The sequence below is a fragment of the Lepisma saccharinum genome, chromosome 1 (genome assembly GCF_977018435.1).
Source record: "Lepisma saccharinum chromosome 1, izLepSacc3.1, whole genome shotgun sequence".
Lineage (NCBI taxonomy): Eukaryota > Metazoa > Arthropoda > Insecta > Zygentoma > Lepismatidae > Lepisma > Lepisma saccharinum.
The window spans coordinates 78288064-78307124 of record NC_139229.1 but is presented as its reverse complement, the minus strand read 5'-3'; the positions used below and the strand labels follow the sequence as shown (position 1 = coordinate 78307124).

Genomic DNA, 19061 nt, shown 5'->3' with positions numbered 1-19061 from the left:
GAGAGAGAGAATCACCCAAGCAATCTGTATTCAGTTAAGTATAACTAAATTAACCTTTTTGTTAGATCGTTACTTCGCGATCATAACTATAGATAGTTGGTCAATTGATTAGTCCATGGATTAGAAAGAAAGATAATTTCAGTAGAATTTTTTTATTCTCTGCGTCATGAAGAAATCTCTCTCTCTTTCATGGATTATGAATGCTCTGCTTCAATGACAATTGAACAGTGCATGACGGCTTAAAAAATGTATGAAAGGCACTTGCCGCAAATTCTTGCATATTTTTCACAGCCTCCGATCGAAAAATTCCTCATCGTCGAGTTTCTCCGCCATAAGAGCAGGGAATCTGCTTCCTCCCCCACCCCCTCGTTTCTCCTTGGCTTGATTGTTTCTTGACCCCGAGCACGTTTTCCGTTTACGACGAAGTTGAGGACAGATTTTGAAGGATCCGAAGAAGAATGAAAGGGAGGGAAAAAAGTAAAAAAAAAAGTCATGATACAAGAAATAAATAGAGCTTGCGTGATGTGCTTCACTGATGCTCTGAGCTGATCTCTACACTTGACAGCATCCTGAAGTCAAAACAACATCCCTACGGGAGACCTATCTTAAAGGTGTCGGGAGTATGCTGGCAAAAGCTGTCGTCAACGGGTCCAGGGTTCGAGTCCGATGCAGCCTATGTGCCTTCATGACACTATGCAACGATCACGGGTAACTTTTATTAACTTCATCTATTCAAGCCAATGTCTTGCCATAGACGGCGTTTTGATTGAGTGATTTAGTTTATTTTACTTCGCTTTTCTGCCAATTGTGGCTAATCGCGACGATGAGAATGAATGGTGATAAGATGAAAGAGATGAAGGGGCAATTGCGAACACACGTGGACAGAACACAACACAAGCCTCACGGAGGATTATACTGACAGAGTCCAGGCGCAAGAGCCTCGTTACTCTGCAAAATGCAATCCAGGGCGTACTGCGTGGAGGTGAACCCTCAAAATATACATACACCCTCCTGACATCACGATAAATGCGGATTGTGTACATTTCTTTCCTTTCTTTTCGACACGATTTGAATTATGTGTGAGTGTGTGTGTGTGTGTGTGTGAATTGGTATGTGTGCTTCTATTTTTTAGTTTTTTTCATGTTTGTTTAATACCTCTCACATGTAATCCTACCTTGCAATACCTAGTCCTGAGTTAGGTGGTAGAACAACCCTAGACTGCACCTCGTTCAGTAGAAAATAAAAACACTATTATATTTGGGTATACTACGTGGAAGGGTCACCCCTTACACCCCCATACACAGCGGTGTCATTATATATATACATAATTGACATATGTTACATTGGGTACCTTGATTCTTTGTGTGGTGTTTGTACAGCCATCTTCATAAATTATGTAGAGAAACAAGACTTCATTAAGAGTCGAGAGAAAATTACACGAAGGTGTGTTAAGCCCTTAAAGTTATTAGGTCACTTTCTGTCTCTCCAGATTAAGTTAATTGTGATGAGAATAAATGAGAAATATGAAATAAAAAAAGAGATAGAGAGAAAGAAAGAGAGAGAGAAAGAAAGAGAGAAAGAGAAAGAAAGATAGAGAGAAAGTAATAGAAAGAGGAGAGAAAGAGAAGAGAAAGGTAAGGAGAGAAAGACAAGGAGAGAAAGAAGGTGAGAAAGAGGAGAGAGAGAAGGAGATAAAGAGGGAGAGAAAGAGAGAAAAGGAGAGGGTATGATGTGAGAAACGAGAGGGAGAGAAAAGTATGTGGAGGACAAGAGAGTAGCATATAATAGTGCACACGTGGGGCAATTTTCCCAAGTTTGAAAACCATCTTCTTTTGCCTAGTGTCCGAATTTTGTCTCTTCATCTCTGGATAAGAAACGCCACTTACAAATTTTCCTCTCGACGACAGCGGGGAGAATAAAACCCAACAATTTAATTCAATTCGTGACGATTCTGTTATATTGGACCGTTACAGCTACTTGATGTCCACTTCTATAAAACGCGAGAGGACGACACAGAAGGGTAGAAGTTAATTAAAGAAGGGGGAAGATGCTTTGGGGAGGGGAGTTGTAAAACGAAAGTCTAGATGAAGATACGAGCTAAGTGTGGCGAGTTTCTTTCCCTCGGTTTCTGCCGAAACTGAAAAGTGCTGATGTTGAAAACTTCCTCCAGCCCCCCCCCCCTTTTTGGAGAAAAAAAGCCCGCTCCCACACTCTCCCAAAATGGTCAGTCCAAAGTGCCTTGATTACGGGCGCGGTCGACAGATGGCAGTAATTTCCGGCGGCACCCGGGGCAGGACATTGTCACCGGATGCTCTCCTTTTCCTCCCCCTCCTTCACACTCTCCTCTGGCCGACCGGAGACCGAAAACACCCGAAAACACGCGACTGGGGTCGACCCTATGATGAAGCGCTTAAAAGGAACCCGTCTAATTACAAGTTTCTTTCTTTGGCTACGAGATGACTCTGCCGTCGTTGAGGGAGGATGGGACCAATCGTACAGGACCGCTACTCAACGAAGTCGATAAAATCTCCAGATGAGGCCCTTAAAGGTAGCTATCAAGACCAACTTCCCTTCTACTCCGAGTAGGTTTTGGCGGGTCGTATCTTCCACTTTGAAGGCGATATCAAAGGCTGTCAATGATTGGTTCAACGGTCTAATTTAACAGGACTTAAAATTCGCACTTCGAGCACGACGACGTTGAGAAAGAAAAAAGATATGGCATGGCTGCTTTAGCGATAAAACAAAACTCAGAGTTTATCAAGATTATTCAGGATACATTTTCCATTTTGAACACCGTGCTAAAGAGGGTGTGTATGTAGAAAACCTACACGTCAGATCACCCACCCCGGGAATCGAACCAGGGTCTCCCGCGTGGCAGTCAACACTCCTATCAACTGGACCAAAGCGGCTTACGGTGTCAACAATTCTCTCTCCTTATACATATAGAGTAATTAAAAAAGAATGCCTGGATTACAAAGAATAATATCGAAACTATTCTAGTGTTCACACGGGGAAAAAGAACGCCATTTTGAAGGTATGAGATGCGCTGCCTTGATGCGACCTCCAAGCGTGGGCAGAGACGTTACACTTAGGGTCAGTGAGTCACGATGTGACGAGATGAGTCAAGAGATCGAAAACAGTTTCGACATCTGTGGTGAGAAGTTGAAACCTAACATAGCATTTTCAAGTAAGACGTTTTTATAATCTCTACAATTTTCGATCTTTTGAGAGTACATATTTATTTTTTGTATTATGGAAGTTATATAGTCATATTTCACTATACTTCACCATACTTTCCTTACTGTAGGTGAAGGGTAAGCGGACAAAATCAGTCAAAAAATTGAAACCACAATGTTGGATTCATCAAAGTACGTTAAAAAAAACGTGCGCTTTAAAACCTCAGCCCTAGAGTCTAAAGACTAAAGCCCTTCGGCATCTAAAGTTTAAGAAACTACAGGTTGACATAAGTAAAAAAAAAAAAAAAAAGATGAAATCTGAATAAGATAGGACGAACCTCAAAAACTGACATTTCCACACAAAGGAAACTAGATTTAAACAATACCGCCTGATCGACGCAACCCAAATAACATTACGGTTATGTGGGTTGCGTGTCTAACAGGATACTAACTTCTCCGACACGCTTGAACTCTTACAATGTCGAGCGTTTAGAAGCAGTAGATCAGTCTCGAAGAAACAGCAGAAAACCTGAACTTACACTTTACAAAGAAAGTTTAAAAAAGCAAAGAAAGAATAAAGAACGAATCCACGATTGAAAGATAAATGGCGAGAGCCACTTCAGTTTCGAGAAATCGTCCATTTGACTTCTGCTAGACTCCTCCTAGCAGCGTCGTCTTTAGAAGTTGCGATTTTCCTTTGAACTCACTCTCTCTCCGCTCCACGTAATTAATCATTCAAGAGGAGACAATGGAAATCAATAAGAAACTCCTCCAGTGGCGCGAGCTCTTATGGTTTTGTCTGCGTCCCCACCCTCCCCCTTAGTAGAGCAACTTGTACCTCTCTTTTCCTACGTTTCTTTTTTCTCTCTTCCCCTCTTTACCCCCCTTCCAAGTCTGTCTCTCCCGTTTCCTCTCCGTCCACGCTTTCTTTTTCGGTTCTTCAGATCGTCCAAGGTTTCCTGAATCTGACTGGAGACTTTTCAACAGTTCAGCGAGAGAAGCCTGATGTCGCGTATGTTGGGTGTTTTTTGCCGCCGCAGCGAGCGGGAAGACAACTCATTTGTTAAGTTTCCCCGCCAAACCCCTGCTACAGACGGTAGCGTACCTTGTCGCCAAGCTGAAGAAATTTGTCGTTGCAACTGTTAGAACATGTCTGGACGTTCTTTTTTAGAAACGTGCGACCTGGTACACCAATCTCTCCTGTGTTAAAATCAATCCTTATCCTACATTTTATAAGTTTAGCTTCGGGCAGAAGCACATCGAGTTGCATATACGGCAAGGCTTGTAGCAGCAAAAAATAGGTTCCAGTTCGGATCTGAAGTGAAAGGCGAATGCACCAGACATATTTTGGATACTATCTAAAACTAAGGTAGAAATCAGATTAAGTAGAATCTGGCTTGTATCAATTTTTAAAAACACGTAGATCGAGCCTTCTTTAGCCTTTGTATGTAAATTAAGGAAGGAAATCATCTATGAACGGTCGGAGGGTTACTGATCAGAACAGCATAAGCCGGTCCTAAGGCAGGAAACCATCTTGAACGGCAGGCAGGGCAAGGATCAGGACAGTACAAACCGGTCTCAAGTCAGGAACCCCTCTTGAACGGTCAGCAGGGCAAGGATCAGCTCAAACCGCCCATAAGCCCATTATAAACGGTCGGCAGAGTACGGACCAACACAGCACAGGCTGGCATTGGCAAGTTTGATGTAAAGGATATCAAACGGGAGGGAAGTCAAATTACAAGCGCCCTATTCGGTTCTATACACCTCGCTGGAATTAAGGAGACCATACTGTAGACTTGTTTAATATTTAGTTATGACGTTTCGAATAATATAGTCTAATCTTAGTCTTGTTAGATTAAAGATCAATTCTTGGAAGGTCGATCCCATCAATTCAGAACGTCAAGCGAGCCCACAATGTTAAATTGATTGATTTAATTTATTTACTTAAATTTTCTGCCACTTCTGGTTAATCGCGGAGATGAGTAATGAAATTGGTGCAGGGACACTCACAAAGAACACCCATGCCGGGATTCGAAGTTGAAACCCCTGTGCTAACCACTGGCCTCACAATGTTCAAGTCTATGCTCATTTCCATCCACGCTTCTTGTTAAAACACACGATTACTATTTGAAAACCTATTGTATTCCTAAAAAGAGTTTTACCTGTAATAAACCATTTCCACTACCTCTCGCGAACCCAGAAAGAACCCAATGTTTCCAAACAAAAAAAATCGTTGTTTCCAATATTTTTTTCCATTTCAACACGAAGAAACAAGAGAATTTTGTACAAAGAGTAATTATACGTACTCTGCATTTACTGCATTGTTCCTCGGTAATTAATTCACAGGAATTTCATTCGAAGCTCTTTTGGAAATGTCAAATGGTGTTTCGGCCGCATAAAAGTTTACTTGGAAGCTTATAACAAGGCAAATTTGGACAAACTAAAAAAAAGTAAATTATGCATACAATGTGCACTGAAAATTCCCTAAATGTAGCCTGAAATGGACGCACAACAGTCAACCATTAACTCTACTGTATGAGGCAAGATTACTACAAATATATTGAATATTTTACTTTTTTTAAAAAAAATCTCGTTTCTCTGCTACCTTTGCTAATCGCAACAATGAACGTGAATGACGAAATTCATGGACACTCCGAAAGAAACATTTGTGCCAGGTCAGGAATTCAACCGGGAACCTTCGATAGCAAGATCGTGAGTCGGCCACTAAACGTGATCGGTCATCCACGCGGCCGCATCTCATTGTACTTTACAGTTACAGCTGTATATTAAGTTGTATGTATGATTCATGCACTGTAAATATTTGAACGCAGAAATGACTTAAGACTCAATTTCCGCTGTTATCCAACTACTGTAAGGCCTCACCGATGGCGTAGTGGTAACGCTGTCACATTGTATTCAAGGGGTCCCGGGTTCGATACCCGATGGAGGCACAGTCGTTCGAATTCCACTGAACTGTAGATCCAGTCCCGATTAGCCTTTCTGAGAAAACAGAATTTTAAACAAAGAACTGTAGTAAAAAAAATGACCGGACAGTTTTTAAAGCAGTTAATTAATGTTATCATTTTTTAAAATACAGTAAAAGCTCGTTAATCTGGACCCCGATAAGCCGGACTTGGCTCAATGCGGAAAGGGAAAAGGCAAAAAAAAGCAGAATGCAAGGTTTTGAATGTGGCTAGAAGTCAACAAGAGAACTTCCCAAAGAAAAGGCAGTCAACCACTGATGTAATTCTGTTTCCCGCAGACTTTGTACTGTACTGTATAGTGTATTTAGACCTATGCCCTTTAAATACACCATAATAAACGTGTTTTGTTGCTATAAACGGAGTTTTAATGCACTTTCCACTGTTCTTTTAGGTTATTTAAGTTAATCTGGACTTTCGTTAAACCGGTCAACTTATCCCACCCATTAGTCCGGTTTAACGAGGTTGTACTGTATATTTATGATACACACAACTGTATTTTATAATTATTATATGCTTTTGTGCATGATAAAATATTCAAAACTTAAATTCCAAAGTAATTTTCTATATTCTCAATGCTGTTACTATAGGCCTAGTGTACATATGTTTTCAATATTCCGACGACATATTTACATCTCACTAGCCACCAGGTATAGGTGACGATACGAATCCAAAATTTAATTCTTGTAATTTAGCAGAAAAAACATTAAATTTTAAGAGTAGAATTACTGGAATTTTATGGTGCGTGTGTGTTACATGGATAAAGCTAATGTTGAGATCCGAATTTGGTGTTATGTGATTTTGTTGTTTATTCATGGTTGCCTATAGAACGGTAGGACTATCGTTTACCACAGTCCAAAGTCAATACCGGAATTCTTTTGTGGCAATACGCCCAAATACATAGTCTGGGGCCTCCCTCACCGAAGATCGCCTGCACTCACTGAGGGGGTGGTCAAATATGGCAGGAAAACTTAAATGAAATTCCTTTTTTACTGCTTAATTTACGCCCGATGTATGGAATATATATATGCACTGGGAATTTTCTCCTGTGGTTAAAACACATTGAAATGGAACTACAATTTAAAATAGATCCGAACAGCTGTGAAATGTACCTCCATTGGGATCGAACCCGGGAGTCCTTGATTACAAGGCGAAAGCGTTACCACTACGTTCTCTGTGAGGACCTGAAATGAACGTGTTTAGAAAGTGAATTTGTTATTTTTAGCTTTCTTTCGAATTTCGTGAAACATATAGAATATGAACCCAGACTGCGACCATGGTTTGGAACCACTGAATTTGCAGTCCCAGTTGATGAGGTTATCTGATCGTACAGGGTGTCCCAAAAGAGCGTTCACACTCTTTGGACGTTGGTAACAGAGAAACTACAAAAGATAACTAGACTGGGCTTTTTTTGTATTTGAAGCTGCAATATCTACGTTGAGTGTGTGCGAGCCCTTGTAGGCATTCTGTTGTTTAGTTTCGTCACAGCCCGCCAGGCGGTAGGCTGAAGTGTACACAAGGTGAGGAATTTACATTTCGAGAAATGTATGAAGTGCCGAATATCCACCCAGATCTCCTGATTTAACACCTTAGATTTATACTGGAAACTGAAGAATGATGAGTACACCACAAAGCTACATACACCGGATGAGATGAGACATGCGATTGAGACTACCTGTGCTTCCCTTCCCGTGGAAACCATATCTGCTGTTTGTTGATCGGTACATCTGTGCTACAGCGCTGTAGACGACGCATTGCTGCCAATTGCAGTCATTTTGAACATCTATAACTTTAAGGGAAGCGGCACCGAAAAAGTTCACTGCACTGTTAGTAGTACACCTGTTATTAACGTTCAAAGAGTGTAAACACTATTTTGGGACACACTGTATATGAATAGCGAGATAACAAAAAACTGGCGGAAATATTCTCCAGTTTGCAACTCTGCTTAAGTAACTCCCTTTCTTCGGCTATGTGGGTCGTCCCTTTTTTTTTCCCGCCCTTAGTGCATCTGCTATGAAGAGCGTCTGCAGGCAAGGAAAGCCTTTTTTTTTTACTCTTTTTCAGGAAGGAGGGAAAAACGGCCTAAAAGCTAATTTATCACGCAGATTTCTCTCCCTTTTGTTTCATTTCTTGCCCACCCCGTTCTCTCCCCCTTCATTCTCTTCATCCCCCTACCCTATTCTTCGTCTTCTCCCTCAACATGCTTCCGGTCTTTAAGATTACTTAGGTACTCAAAAACCACCCTTTTCTTCTCCGCTTAGAGTGCGGCTAGGGTTATTACAACTTCTTCGGCGGATTACGCTGGGAAACTGGCGCCACCTACTTTCTTCTTGCCCCGAAGATTTTGCAAATATTTCGCGAATTATCGCGCGTGGATGCGCCCCGCCAAGCAGCGCTCCAATACGCACTTTACTGCGAAATCGGACGCCCATCAAGGGTAGCTTTTTCCCTTTTGATTGAATTTCGTGGGCCGTAAGGCAAATACCCCAGTGTTCGACCATGTACCAGTATTCGACACGTCATTGTCCACAGCCTATGGATGTGAAACCTGGTCCGTTACATTAAAAGAGGAAAATAAATTAAGAGTTGGCACACACAAACGCAGAGACGATTCCACGCAGGTAAAACAGCGATAGCAAAAAATCAGGCGAGGCCAGGCCGGCTCGGTAGCTCAGTGGTTAGAGCAATGGCACGGTGTGCCAGAGACCCGGGTACGAGTCCTGGTCGATCCTGCATTTTTCGCTGAAAATTTCTACGTAATAAATTAAGTGTGTTTGAAAATAAGATCCTTAGGAAAATATTTGGACATAAAAGGGATGAGGTGATAGGTGAGTGGAGAAGGTTACATAATTTAGAGCTGCACAATTTGTATTCATGTCCAGATATTATTAGAATAATTAAAACAATAAGAATTAGGGGGGCAGACCATGTAACACGAATGGGAGGTGAAAGAAGAGTTTACAGGATTCGTGTTGGGAAACCTGATGGTAAGATACCAGTAGGAAGGCCAAGACGAAGATGGAGGATAACGTTGAGATGGACCTAAAGGAAAAGATTGGATTGATCATGTCCAGGATAGGGAAAAATGGAAGGCGTGTGTTGCTGCATCCATAAACCTTCGGGTATAAGAAGCCTGGTAATGAAATCAACACATTCTCGTAAGTACACTAATTTACATAATTTTTTAGCATTAGTCCTTATATCCTGCATGCACTTTCTAAAAACTTAGTGCTGATAGTCCCCGGAAACAACTTAAGACCACGATACCACACTGAAAAGTACCAAATCTGACCAAGAGATGTCTCTACTTACCACCCGGTGGTGACGTGTGTGATGAACATGACCTGTTTGTCGCTGAGCTCCTCGGACGAGTGGCAGACGACCCTCTTGAAGCTCTTGTCAGAGTGGTTGGCGATCCTGAAGGTGCCCGTCCCGTTCTTGTGGAACGTGTACGACATCTTCCCATCCAGCGTGTGCCACTTGTGGTGTTCCGTCACCCAAATTGGATAGGCGCATTTGTAGCTATGATTCTCTACTGGAAGACACGGAAAGTATGAATGCGTAAGAAGACTTCTACACCACAATTATTTTATTTACAGAGCTGATAACACAAAATTACACCACATAAATTAAGGTAATTTGGAAAATCAAACTATGACAATATTTCTAATTAATAAGCTGGGATTTATTCATAGCTTACTTCATGGGGGTAAATAAAAAACAGACAAACAGGAAATATGAAATTTAAAGTTATGTAGGTCTAAATAAACAAAGTAAATGAGCGAGTCTTATTTCATACAGTTTCCAATACAGTATTTCATCACGAGTTGAAAAACTTTATTTACTGTAGATTGACAAACAGAGCAGAGAATACACATTTCTAAAAAATATTTCAACTTCAGCGAACATGGAAAAAGAAACAAAACATAGTTGTGAAATAGCTAAGTACATAGGTTTCTTATAGCTTGAAGCTAATACAGGCTGAATATTACCGAAATATAAAAAATATGCTCAATAATTGAAGAAACAATCGAATATGCACATATATATCCCAACAAAGCACCTTCATTTCAAGTTTTTTAAAAATAATATGAATTTGTATTCATTTCAGATGTCACCTTACCAAAAAAATTATGCGAAGTCAAGATAATCCAAGCATTAATTATTTGATTTGCAATATATGTACAAAATGATGCATGTACGTTTTAACACGTATGGGCGTGATCTTGTGAACTTTGAACCTTAGATTGGTTTGTCAGTTTAACGGAAGATAAGCCTGAGAGTGAATATAGTTCAGGAGATGGGACATTTAACACGTGTTGTGCTCTCGTTGGGTGTCTTTTCGCGGCCTATTTTCTCAACACCTACGATGTGTTTGGCTCCGCGCTTGAAGCAAGACTGGCTGCATCGTTCACGCGCGGATTAAGGCGAGGAGGGACAATTACGCACTAGTTGTGCATTTATTTCAATATCGTCGGATTGGGCACTGCTATTTAAAAACGGGTTTAGTATGCAAGAGAGTATGAATTTCTCTCCACGTTGCAAGTGGAAACTGTTTCTCAAGTCGATTAGTAAGCTAGACACGATGTTTGAAAAATATGATGAATAAGTATTTACAGAATCCCATGTATTCCTTATGGGAAATGGACTTCAACTTCAAGTTACGTCTAATCAAATGGGAGTTTCGACTTTTCCTACTACTATGACATAGTTCAAAGTGCCGTCCTTGCACTTTTCTACGTCATTGGATGTTTCATATTCCAGAGAGAAGGAATAAAATAATGGTCCCATAAACATAATGTATTTCTCCTTGCCTCATACGGCCATCCTGGCAGTGTTGCCAAACCTGAAGTGCATAAGAGAGCTACATTTCACCATTAATAGAGCTAAATGTAACTTTCAACAAGCTAGATTAACGAAGGCTGCATAAAGTGCCTCCTAGGGTAATTTTAGGTGTCAGAGGGGTGGTGGCGCTGCTATTATAGTTAGCTTTAAAGTGATGGCAATTTATTCTTAGTTTTCACCGCCTAGATTTGGCGGCATCACCCAACTCAATAATCCAAAGATGTTCATATGAAATCGAAAATAAAGGATTCCCGGATAGTAATATTGTCATCTTCACCTTAGCCACAGCGCTATATATAAAAATACCTGGGGAGGAAAGAGGGGGTGGGTGGGCCTATATATGAATATCACGTCACGTGCAAAATGTACACTCATGGCAAAGGTTGGTCTTTATGGGCCGGAGCCAGTGGTGGCAGCGGCCGGGTGCCACAATTCAGTCAAACAAGTGCACGAAAGAGCCAGATGTGGCTCCAAAAGAGCAAAGTTGGCAACAGTGATCGGCAGCTGCCCCAGCGAGAAAGACCTAGGGGAAATTGTCCCTCCTCGCGTTGACACAAACATCTTGCTGCAAAGTTGTCTCGAATATAGTACCGCAGTTTTTCCTGGATTCGAAGCACGAGGCTCGAAATGCTCGATAGGCGTGTTAAACCGGCTCTCGCGCGTTTCAAATGATCACGACCATTCTTTTATTAAGCTCAAGCTTAATAACGCTATTTGAGACAAATATATGTTCTGAAAATATCCTAACTGCTCCAAGCTCGAATTTCACACGCGCGAAACGGTAGTGGTAAAGGAGATAGACTGAATGAAAACAAAACACCCTCATGGACTTTTCTTTTTTGCACGAATCACCGCAAACACTGACGAAGTGGATCGCTAAACAGAACAAAAGAGGGGTGTGGGGGCGAATTAAACAAAGCATTCCTGGAGTGCAAAGTCGACAGAGGAAAATGACTGAACCCGGCACAGTCCACAGTGCAATTACTACTCCCCGTCCCTCTGTGACAATGCCTTTTTTACGCAATGCACCCTCCCCTCCTTCCCAGAGTTCACGTGCAATGCGCTTGTTTGCATTTGCTGCGACAATCTTTAGTCAGCACGTGCACCTGTATATTTTTAACCACGTTACGCACGGGGGAAGGGTAAAATATGCACGTTATCTGGCCAACCTTACGTGCGTCCCCTTTGTATGGTCGCGAGCGCGTGTGATGCATATGTGAGTATGGAGAAGTAACCTATTGAAAGTGCGGTTGATAAAGGGGGCGGTAATTGCCCCCAGCGTTCAGGGTTGCGGCCGAGTGCATTTATGTACACGCCACAGAAAACGGTCCTGAACGTTATGTGGGAAATTGGCCCCTGTTTCCTTAATGAAGGGGGTTGGGGGTCGGGAAACGAACAATACTTTTAAGCAGCTGCTGGTCCTATATTGTCAAAGAAATCTGCCGTATACATTAATTAACTTGACTTGCGACAATCAGGGATAACAATAACAGAATGGACAGTTCTGTTCTCTATATCAACATGTAAACCCCAGTGTTGCCACAACCAGAATGTACAAAATTTCCCTTTTAAATCAACAAAAATTTCCTTTTCCGTCCAAATATTCCCTTCGTTGAAAAATTGAACTCGCCACCACAAAACTACCAATTACTTACTACGGCTTCCATTTACTTACAAAAATTACTAATTCACAAAAATATTGCCAATGAATGGTTCAAAATAACTAGAGAATAATACATAATAAATATGATCAATAGCAAATGAAAAATAGGGTAAGGACGGGGCAAACGGACACTGGGGCAAACGGACAGTCCCTAAGGAAAATTAGAATAATTTGGCGTTGAAGTTTGTAACAGTGCATCTGTTGGCGTTGTGATATGAAGCAGAACATTGGCGAAAAGGTGTGTCGAACATGGGTTGAAATCTTGAAGAAGAACGCCAATCCAGCCGTAAAACCTGACCAGTTAAGGATAATTGTACTAGCAAAAACCTAAACAGTAAGAATCTGTGTGCGGAACGTAAGGATTGCGTGGATTATGGTGGTCCCGCCAAAGTTGCGCTTTGTAGTGTGGGTACGGCATTGCTTCCTCGACATACACAGCCTGTGTCAACATGCTGCTGCCATGTGGTGGGCTTTTTTCGAAATGTAAAGCCCAAGGCTACAGGCGGGGCGAACGGACAGGCTTGTGTTGGGGCAAACGGACATGCATAAAGTGCATATCATTTAAATACTATAAGGTATTATGTAATTCAGCAACTAATCTACATTTGACTCAAAATCGAAAGGGCACGTGTGAATTGTATGTAATGCATGTATTATCCTTCAGATGTATGCTTTTCTAAATAATGTGTCCTTGTTACAGGATGGTGCGACATCGTGAACGAACCACAGACCGCTGTTCCTGGACAGATGAGAATATGCAGAGGGCTGTTAAAGCAGTACAAGATGGCATGCCTCTAGCTACAGCCGAAAGAACATTGTCTGTTCCTCGGAACACTTTACGGAGACGGGTGGGTAGCAACGTGCAAATTCCGAAATTTGGCCAGCACACTAAGCTTTCAAATGCAGTGGAGGTACAACTGGTGGAGCACCTTCTGAAACTTGATTCTATACGATATGGTTTGACCTATAAGGAACTCCGCAGTTTGGTATATCGGTATGCATTTACAAATGGTGTGCCACATTCCTTTAATGTGCAAATGGCAGGGAAAAACTGGATACAAGGATTTTTAGCTCGTCACAAGGAACTCAGCTTGCGTGTTGCAGAGGCTCTGTCATATGCTCGCGCTAAATGACTATCTAAAGCAAATGTTAACATAGTTTACAATAATTTATCAAAGTTGCTAGACGAACACAATATGTGGGACAAACCTGCCATCGTACAACTGTGACGAGACAGGCTTGCAACGGATCTACAAACCAAAACGAGTCATATCAATGCGGGGCAAAAGGGAAGTCGTGAGCCAAACGACTTGTAAAAAGGGAGAAACAGTAAGTGTTATGGCATGTGTATCTGCAACTGGCCAGTATGTGCCTCCTTTTGTTATCATGAAGGGTCAAAGATATAATGAGAACTATGAAATTGGCATGTCTCCTTAGACGAAAATAGTTCTTTCGGATAGTGGCTACATGCAATGGGAAGAGTTTGCTCATTTTATGGACCATTTCATTAGTGTCAAACCCCTTGGTCCTGTAGTGCTCATTCTTGATGGACACGGATCGCATTGTTCAGATCCACCAACTCCGGAGAAGGCATTGGCCAATAACGTGTACCTTCTGTGTTTACCTCCACACAGCACACAAAAACTTCAGCCGCTCGACGTTTCGTTCTTTGGGCCACTTAAAACATTTTACAACGACGGCTGTAGAGTTTACGTGCGAAGAAATCCGGGGAAATGTATCAATAAAGTGGCCTTTGGTGGCATTTTTGCAGAGGCTTGGAATCGTGCGGCCACAGTGGAGAATGCAGTAAATGGGTTTCATGCGTGTGGGATACATCCATTTAATCCACAACGCCTGCCTGAGCACGCATTTATTCCTGGAACTGTCCATGAAGTGAATGGTCAAGATCAGCGATCACCAGAACCTTTAGCGACAGACGATGATGCCTCATCCCAAGGAAGTTTTCAAGAACTCAACCCCTTGCCATCAACTTCTGGCACCTCGAACAGGAAACGAAAAATGGCGGAATTGCACTTATTAACGGATCCTTCTTTCATCGATCGCCTCAAAGAGAAAAAACTGACTGCAGCAAATCAAACAACAAGAATGGGAAAGCATGTTAAACGCACGCAAAAGATGTGTGCCGTGTATGCAACGGTGTGTAAAAAAAGGGTCAACACTGGGTGCAGTGCTTATTGTGTTCTGTCTGGTTCCACCTAAAGTGCGTTGCAAATGGAAACGACCAATACTTTGTGTGTTCTTCTTATGAGAATAATGACAGTTCATAAATGAGCTAGTGTCCATTTGTCCCTCTCACATGTCCGTTTGCCCCGCGATGGTGGGGCAAACGGACACTGCTACACACACTGATTCATTTAACAATTTGGAAGCCAACGTTCATTATTTTGAATTATACATTGTACTATTTGTTAACTCAATGTTCACACTTTCTGTATCGACCATAATTGTAATTTTTCAATAAACAATTTGATAGTTATTTTGCAATATATCCTTAGGGTGTCCGTTTGCCCCGTCCTTACCCTATTCGAAATATGAAAATGTTGATAAATACAAGGTCACCGCCTTGTAATTAATGGTCTTGGGAAGTACATGGTGGTTCGAAACGCACTTTAAACTGTAGGCCCAGCCACGATTAGCCTGTCTGTGCATAAAGTAGACTTAACACTCAATAATTTCTTTCCAAGCCAAATTTTATTATAGTTCTTTTTGGGTTGAAGGAAATGAATCACGCAATGTATTTATATTCAAAATTCCCTGCAATTTTGAAATTTTTCCTTGAAATAATTATTTTCCCCTTTTCGCCTAAATTTCTACCTCAAATTCCTTGCATTGGGCGATTTTTCCCCTTCATATGGTAACACTGATGGGAGGGTGCTATCACTATCCCTGACAATGGTATTTTTTATCCTTTCTGTGGATAATTTTCTACCCCCTCCCCATAATATTTACATTTAATGTGACAACAAAAAAAATCTTATATGCTTTCAAAGGTTATAAAAGCAATCGATGGTTAACGCATCTGTGTACTGTGAAACTAACATACTTTGAACATTGGTGCTACGCCATATTAACATACAAGGAGTGACGAACAATAGTATAAGGGTGGGGGGAAAATGTAGATAAAAAGAGATACTGCCCAGGGCATACATCTGCAAAGGGCCCTTCACGGGAAAAAAAAACTGCTTTGGAAAAAGCCACAAAATGTAAAACAAAAATTTGAAATACTGAATATAAAAATATAACTAAAAACGTATGACTAAGTCGCTTAAAAGTTAACTAAAATTGTATGTACGGGGCCACCCACATGCATAAAACCGGGCGCCTGAAAGTCCATGTGTTCCAGCAGACCCTTCCCCTGCCCTAAAGACCACAACCCTTTGTCACAAGCCAGGTATATACATTCGATACTAGCGCCTCTGTTTCAAAGTCAGTGCTACAAAAATATTAATGGACCTACACACGAAAATCCAAAGATGCAGCTTGATGTAGATTGTAGACAAAAACTGAATTCACACGCTACGCATAAGACTGAATTTCCGCTTTGGAAGGAGGAAAAAAAAACTGTCTTCCTAATTTCATAGAACGGCGAAAGTGACAGCTTTTAATTCCCCTTCACAGAGGAAGGGCTCGTGTGTCCCGGCGATTATCCCCATAATTCTTACCTTAAGCCGCCCCAGCGAACTCCAAGCTATCAACTCATCTTCTCCGCCCGGGATGCTTTTGTTCGTCGCTGCCCGGTATCTTTCACACACAATGTCCACTTGTCACAGAGGCCAATTTTGCAGAGGGGATAAGAATCACTTTAGCAGTATGTATGGCAGAGTTGCCAGGACAATGAAAATGTCGGAAAATTGAAAGAGAAAAAGCCCATTAACCATAGAACAGCATGGGAAACTTATGGTTCGCAGATTTAAGTACTAACAAAACCCAGATGCTAATTTAGGTAAATTATTGAATTTTGTCTTTAGATCAAGAAATAAGCTCAAAACAATGATGTTTTATAAGACTGCGAGAAGAAAGGAAGGAAGGAAGCGAGGCACGGTGAGAATAATGGAAGGAAGGAAGGAAGCAAGGGACGGCGAGAAGAATGGAAGGAAGACAGCGAGGCACTGCGAGAAGGAAGCGAGGTACTACGAAAGGAAAGGAAAGAAAGAAGGAAGAAAGAAAGCAACCGAAGCACTGCGAGAAGAAAGGAAAGAATGAAGTAAGCAAGCGAGGCACTGCGAGGAGAAATGAAGGAAGGAAGCAAGCGAGGCACTGCGAGGAGAAAGGAACGAAGGAAGCAAGCGAGGCACTGCGAGGAGAAAGGAACGAAGGAAGCAAGCGAGGCACTGCGAGGAGAAATTAACGAAGGAAGCAAGCGAGGCACTGCGAGGAGAAAGTAAGGAAGGAAGCAAGCGAGACACTGCGAGAAGAAAGGAAGGAGGCGAGACACTGCGAGAAGAAAGAAACGGAGGCAATATTAAGATGGACGTGAATAAAATTAAGAATGGCAAGGAGAAGATTCATTTTACCCAGGATAGAGACAGGGGAAAACATTGCTAAAGCAATAAATCTTCTAGTTTAGGGATGCGAAGGAGTAAACTTAAAAATTTTATTAAGAGAGACTCATCCGCTCCGTCGATCGCCCTAACACCTACAATACGTAGAAGAGTAAATTTAAGGCTCTTCCTTGAATTCTGCTTGTAATCGAAATACTGGGTGCGTAAACACTTAGGCTACGAGCCCTTATTACAAAATTAAAGCAATCAGTCTGTATAGAACAGTGTAGATGAAAATCCGTGCCAGAAACTAAAATCCACATATATCCACATATATATATATATATATATATATAAATAAAGGAACACCATAGCCTGCAACAATGCAGTTTCCATGTTTGTAACAACGCCATTGACTTTCAATGGGATCATAACAACCCAGAACTGTCCGTGACTGTACATTTTCAGTTCCGTGATGTAGGGCATAGAACACGTTTATAGGAAATGTTAGTGGAATAGATGCCGTTGCTGAAAGAATGTTGATATAATAAACGTGGTCTATTTATACTGTTATGTTTACTGCATTGGAAAGTGACATGATGAGAGGAAGTGTCCGTGACCTTTCTTAAAGGTATCATCTCAGCATTCATCTGGAGTAACTGAGGTACACATCTCTGGAGAAAACCTAAGGGAGGATTGTTTACCTAGCGATTTGATCGAATGCACTCACGCAAAGAAGTTGAAGGAATGTATATCCAAGGTAAAACTCCAATACAATGTTTCAAAGCGTCTTTTTTGTGTTCTCTTACCCACAACTGCACGCATTTGGCGCACAGAACGTTCAATTTCTCTCAAAGAAGACGACAACAAGACTTAACTCTAAGCCATTCCCGCTTCATTCTGGACCCATTTCACAAGCAACAAGAAAATCCGCAGGGGCTTGCTTCTCGGAAAAAAACCTCGCAGCAGCACTCACCAACACTGTGTTCGCACACCAATATCCACTTCTTGACCCAGTGCTTTTATTCCCCCGCAGTTGTCACCCAGAAATCACGCCGTTTCCGACGCAGCAGGAACACTCGCGGGCTCTAATTAAACAATTTGTCAGGAGCGCACCACATGCCCGGTGACGTCACAGAGACAGCAATTTTATTTGTGTGTGTGTGTGTGTGTTGCTTGCATGGTCTCAATGGCATTGCCTCAGCCTGTCTTCCTCTCAGCTGGGGGTCTCCTGACGAAGCAAATTCATTAATAAAACATGACTTCGCGACCCGGCGTCGACCTCTGGCTATTTGGCAGCCAGTTTAAGTGGCCCCACGTGGAGTCTTCCGGAGCGCATCTGTTCGAATATCAGTGTGTCAATTATTACGTGTTGGGGTATTCTTATCTTCAATGTTTTGTGTAGACGTTGCTTCAGTTTAGTCATTGGACGTCGCAAGGAAATGCTCAGAAAAACTGCCTGCTGCAATGACGTCACCATGTCAGGGTACAATGCTTTTCTTAGGAAAGCGGTAAAAATCTATGTTATCCTGAGGAAGAACCAAGGGACGCACGGCGAGGAGAGAAGGGAGAGAGGCACGAGGAGAAGAGAAGGGAGAGAGGCACGGCGAGGAGAGAAGGGAGAGAGGCACAGCGAGATCAACTCCTTACCAAGAATATAACCAAAATACATCTCATGTCTAAAATCTCACAAGCGTGACAAAAGCTGAAGCTGTCACGTGGTGGATGAGGAGGTACGCAACTGAGCTCTTATAAGAAGAAAGAGAGAATATGCACACGGAATTAATTAGCTTGTTCATGAAATGTAGTTTCTAGAGTGTAGTACTTGAAACAGAGGTTGATATAGAGAGCATCCGAAGAAAACACCCTTGCACTTCTGAAAAAACGTGTGCGG

The 19061-nt window shown here is 41.8% G+C and overlaps 1 protein-coding gene across 1 annotated transcript in view; it reads right to left on the bottom strand.

The window, feature by feature from the left end:
- Window positions 1-19061, bottom strand: part of LOC145996780 (uncharacterized) — an 892808-nt gene that overhangs the window by 23325 nt on the left and 850422 nt on the right. The window contains exon 7 of the mRNA XM_083133317.1: window positions 9470-9692. Within this exon, the coding sequence (XP_082989443.1) occupies window positions 9470-9692 (223 nt within the window). The remainder of the gene's footprint in view (window positions 1-9469; window positions 9693-19061) is intronic.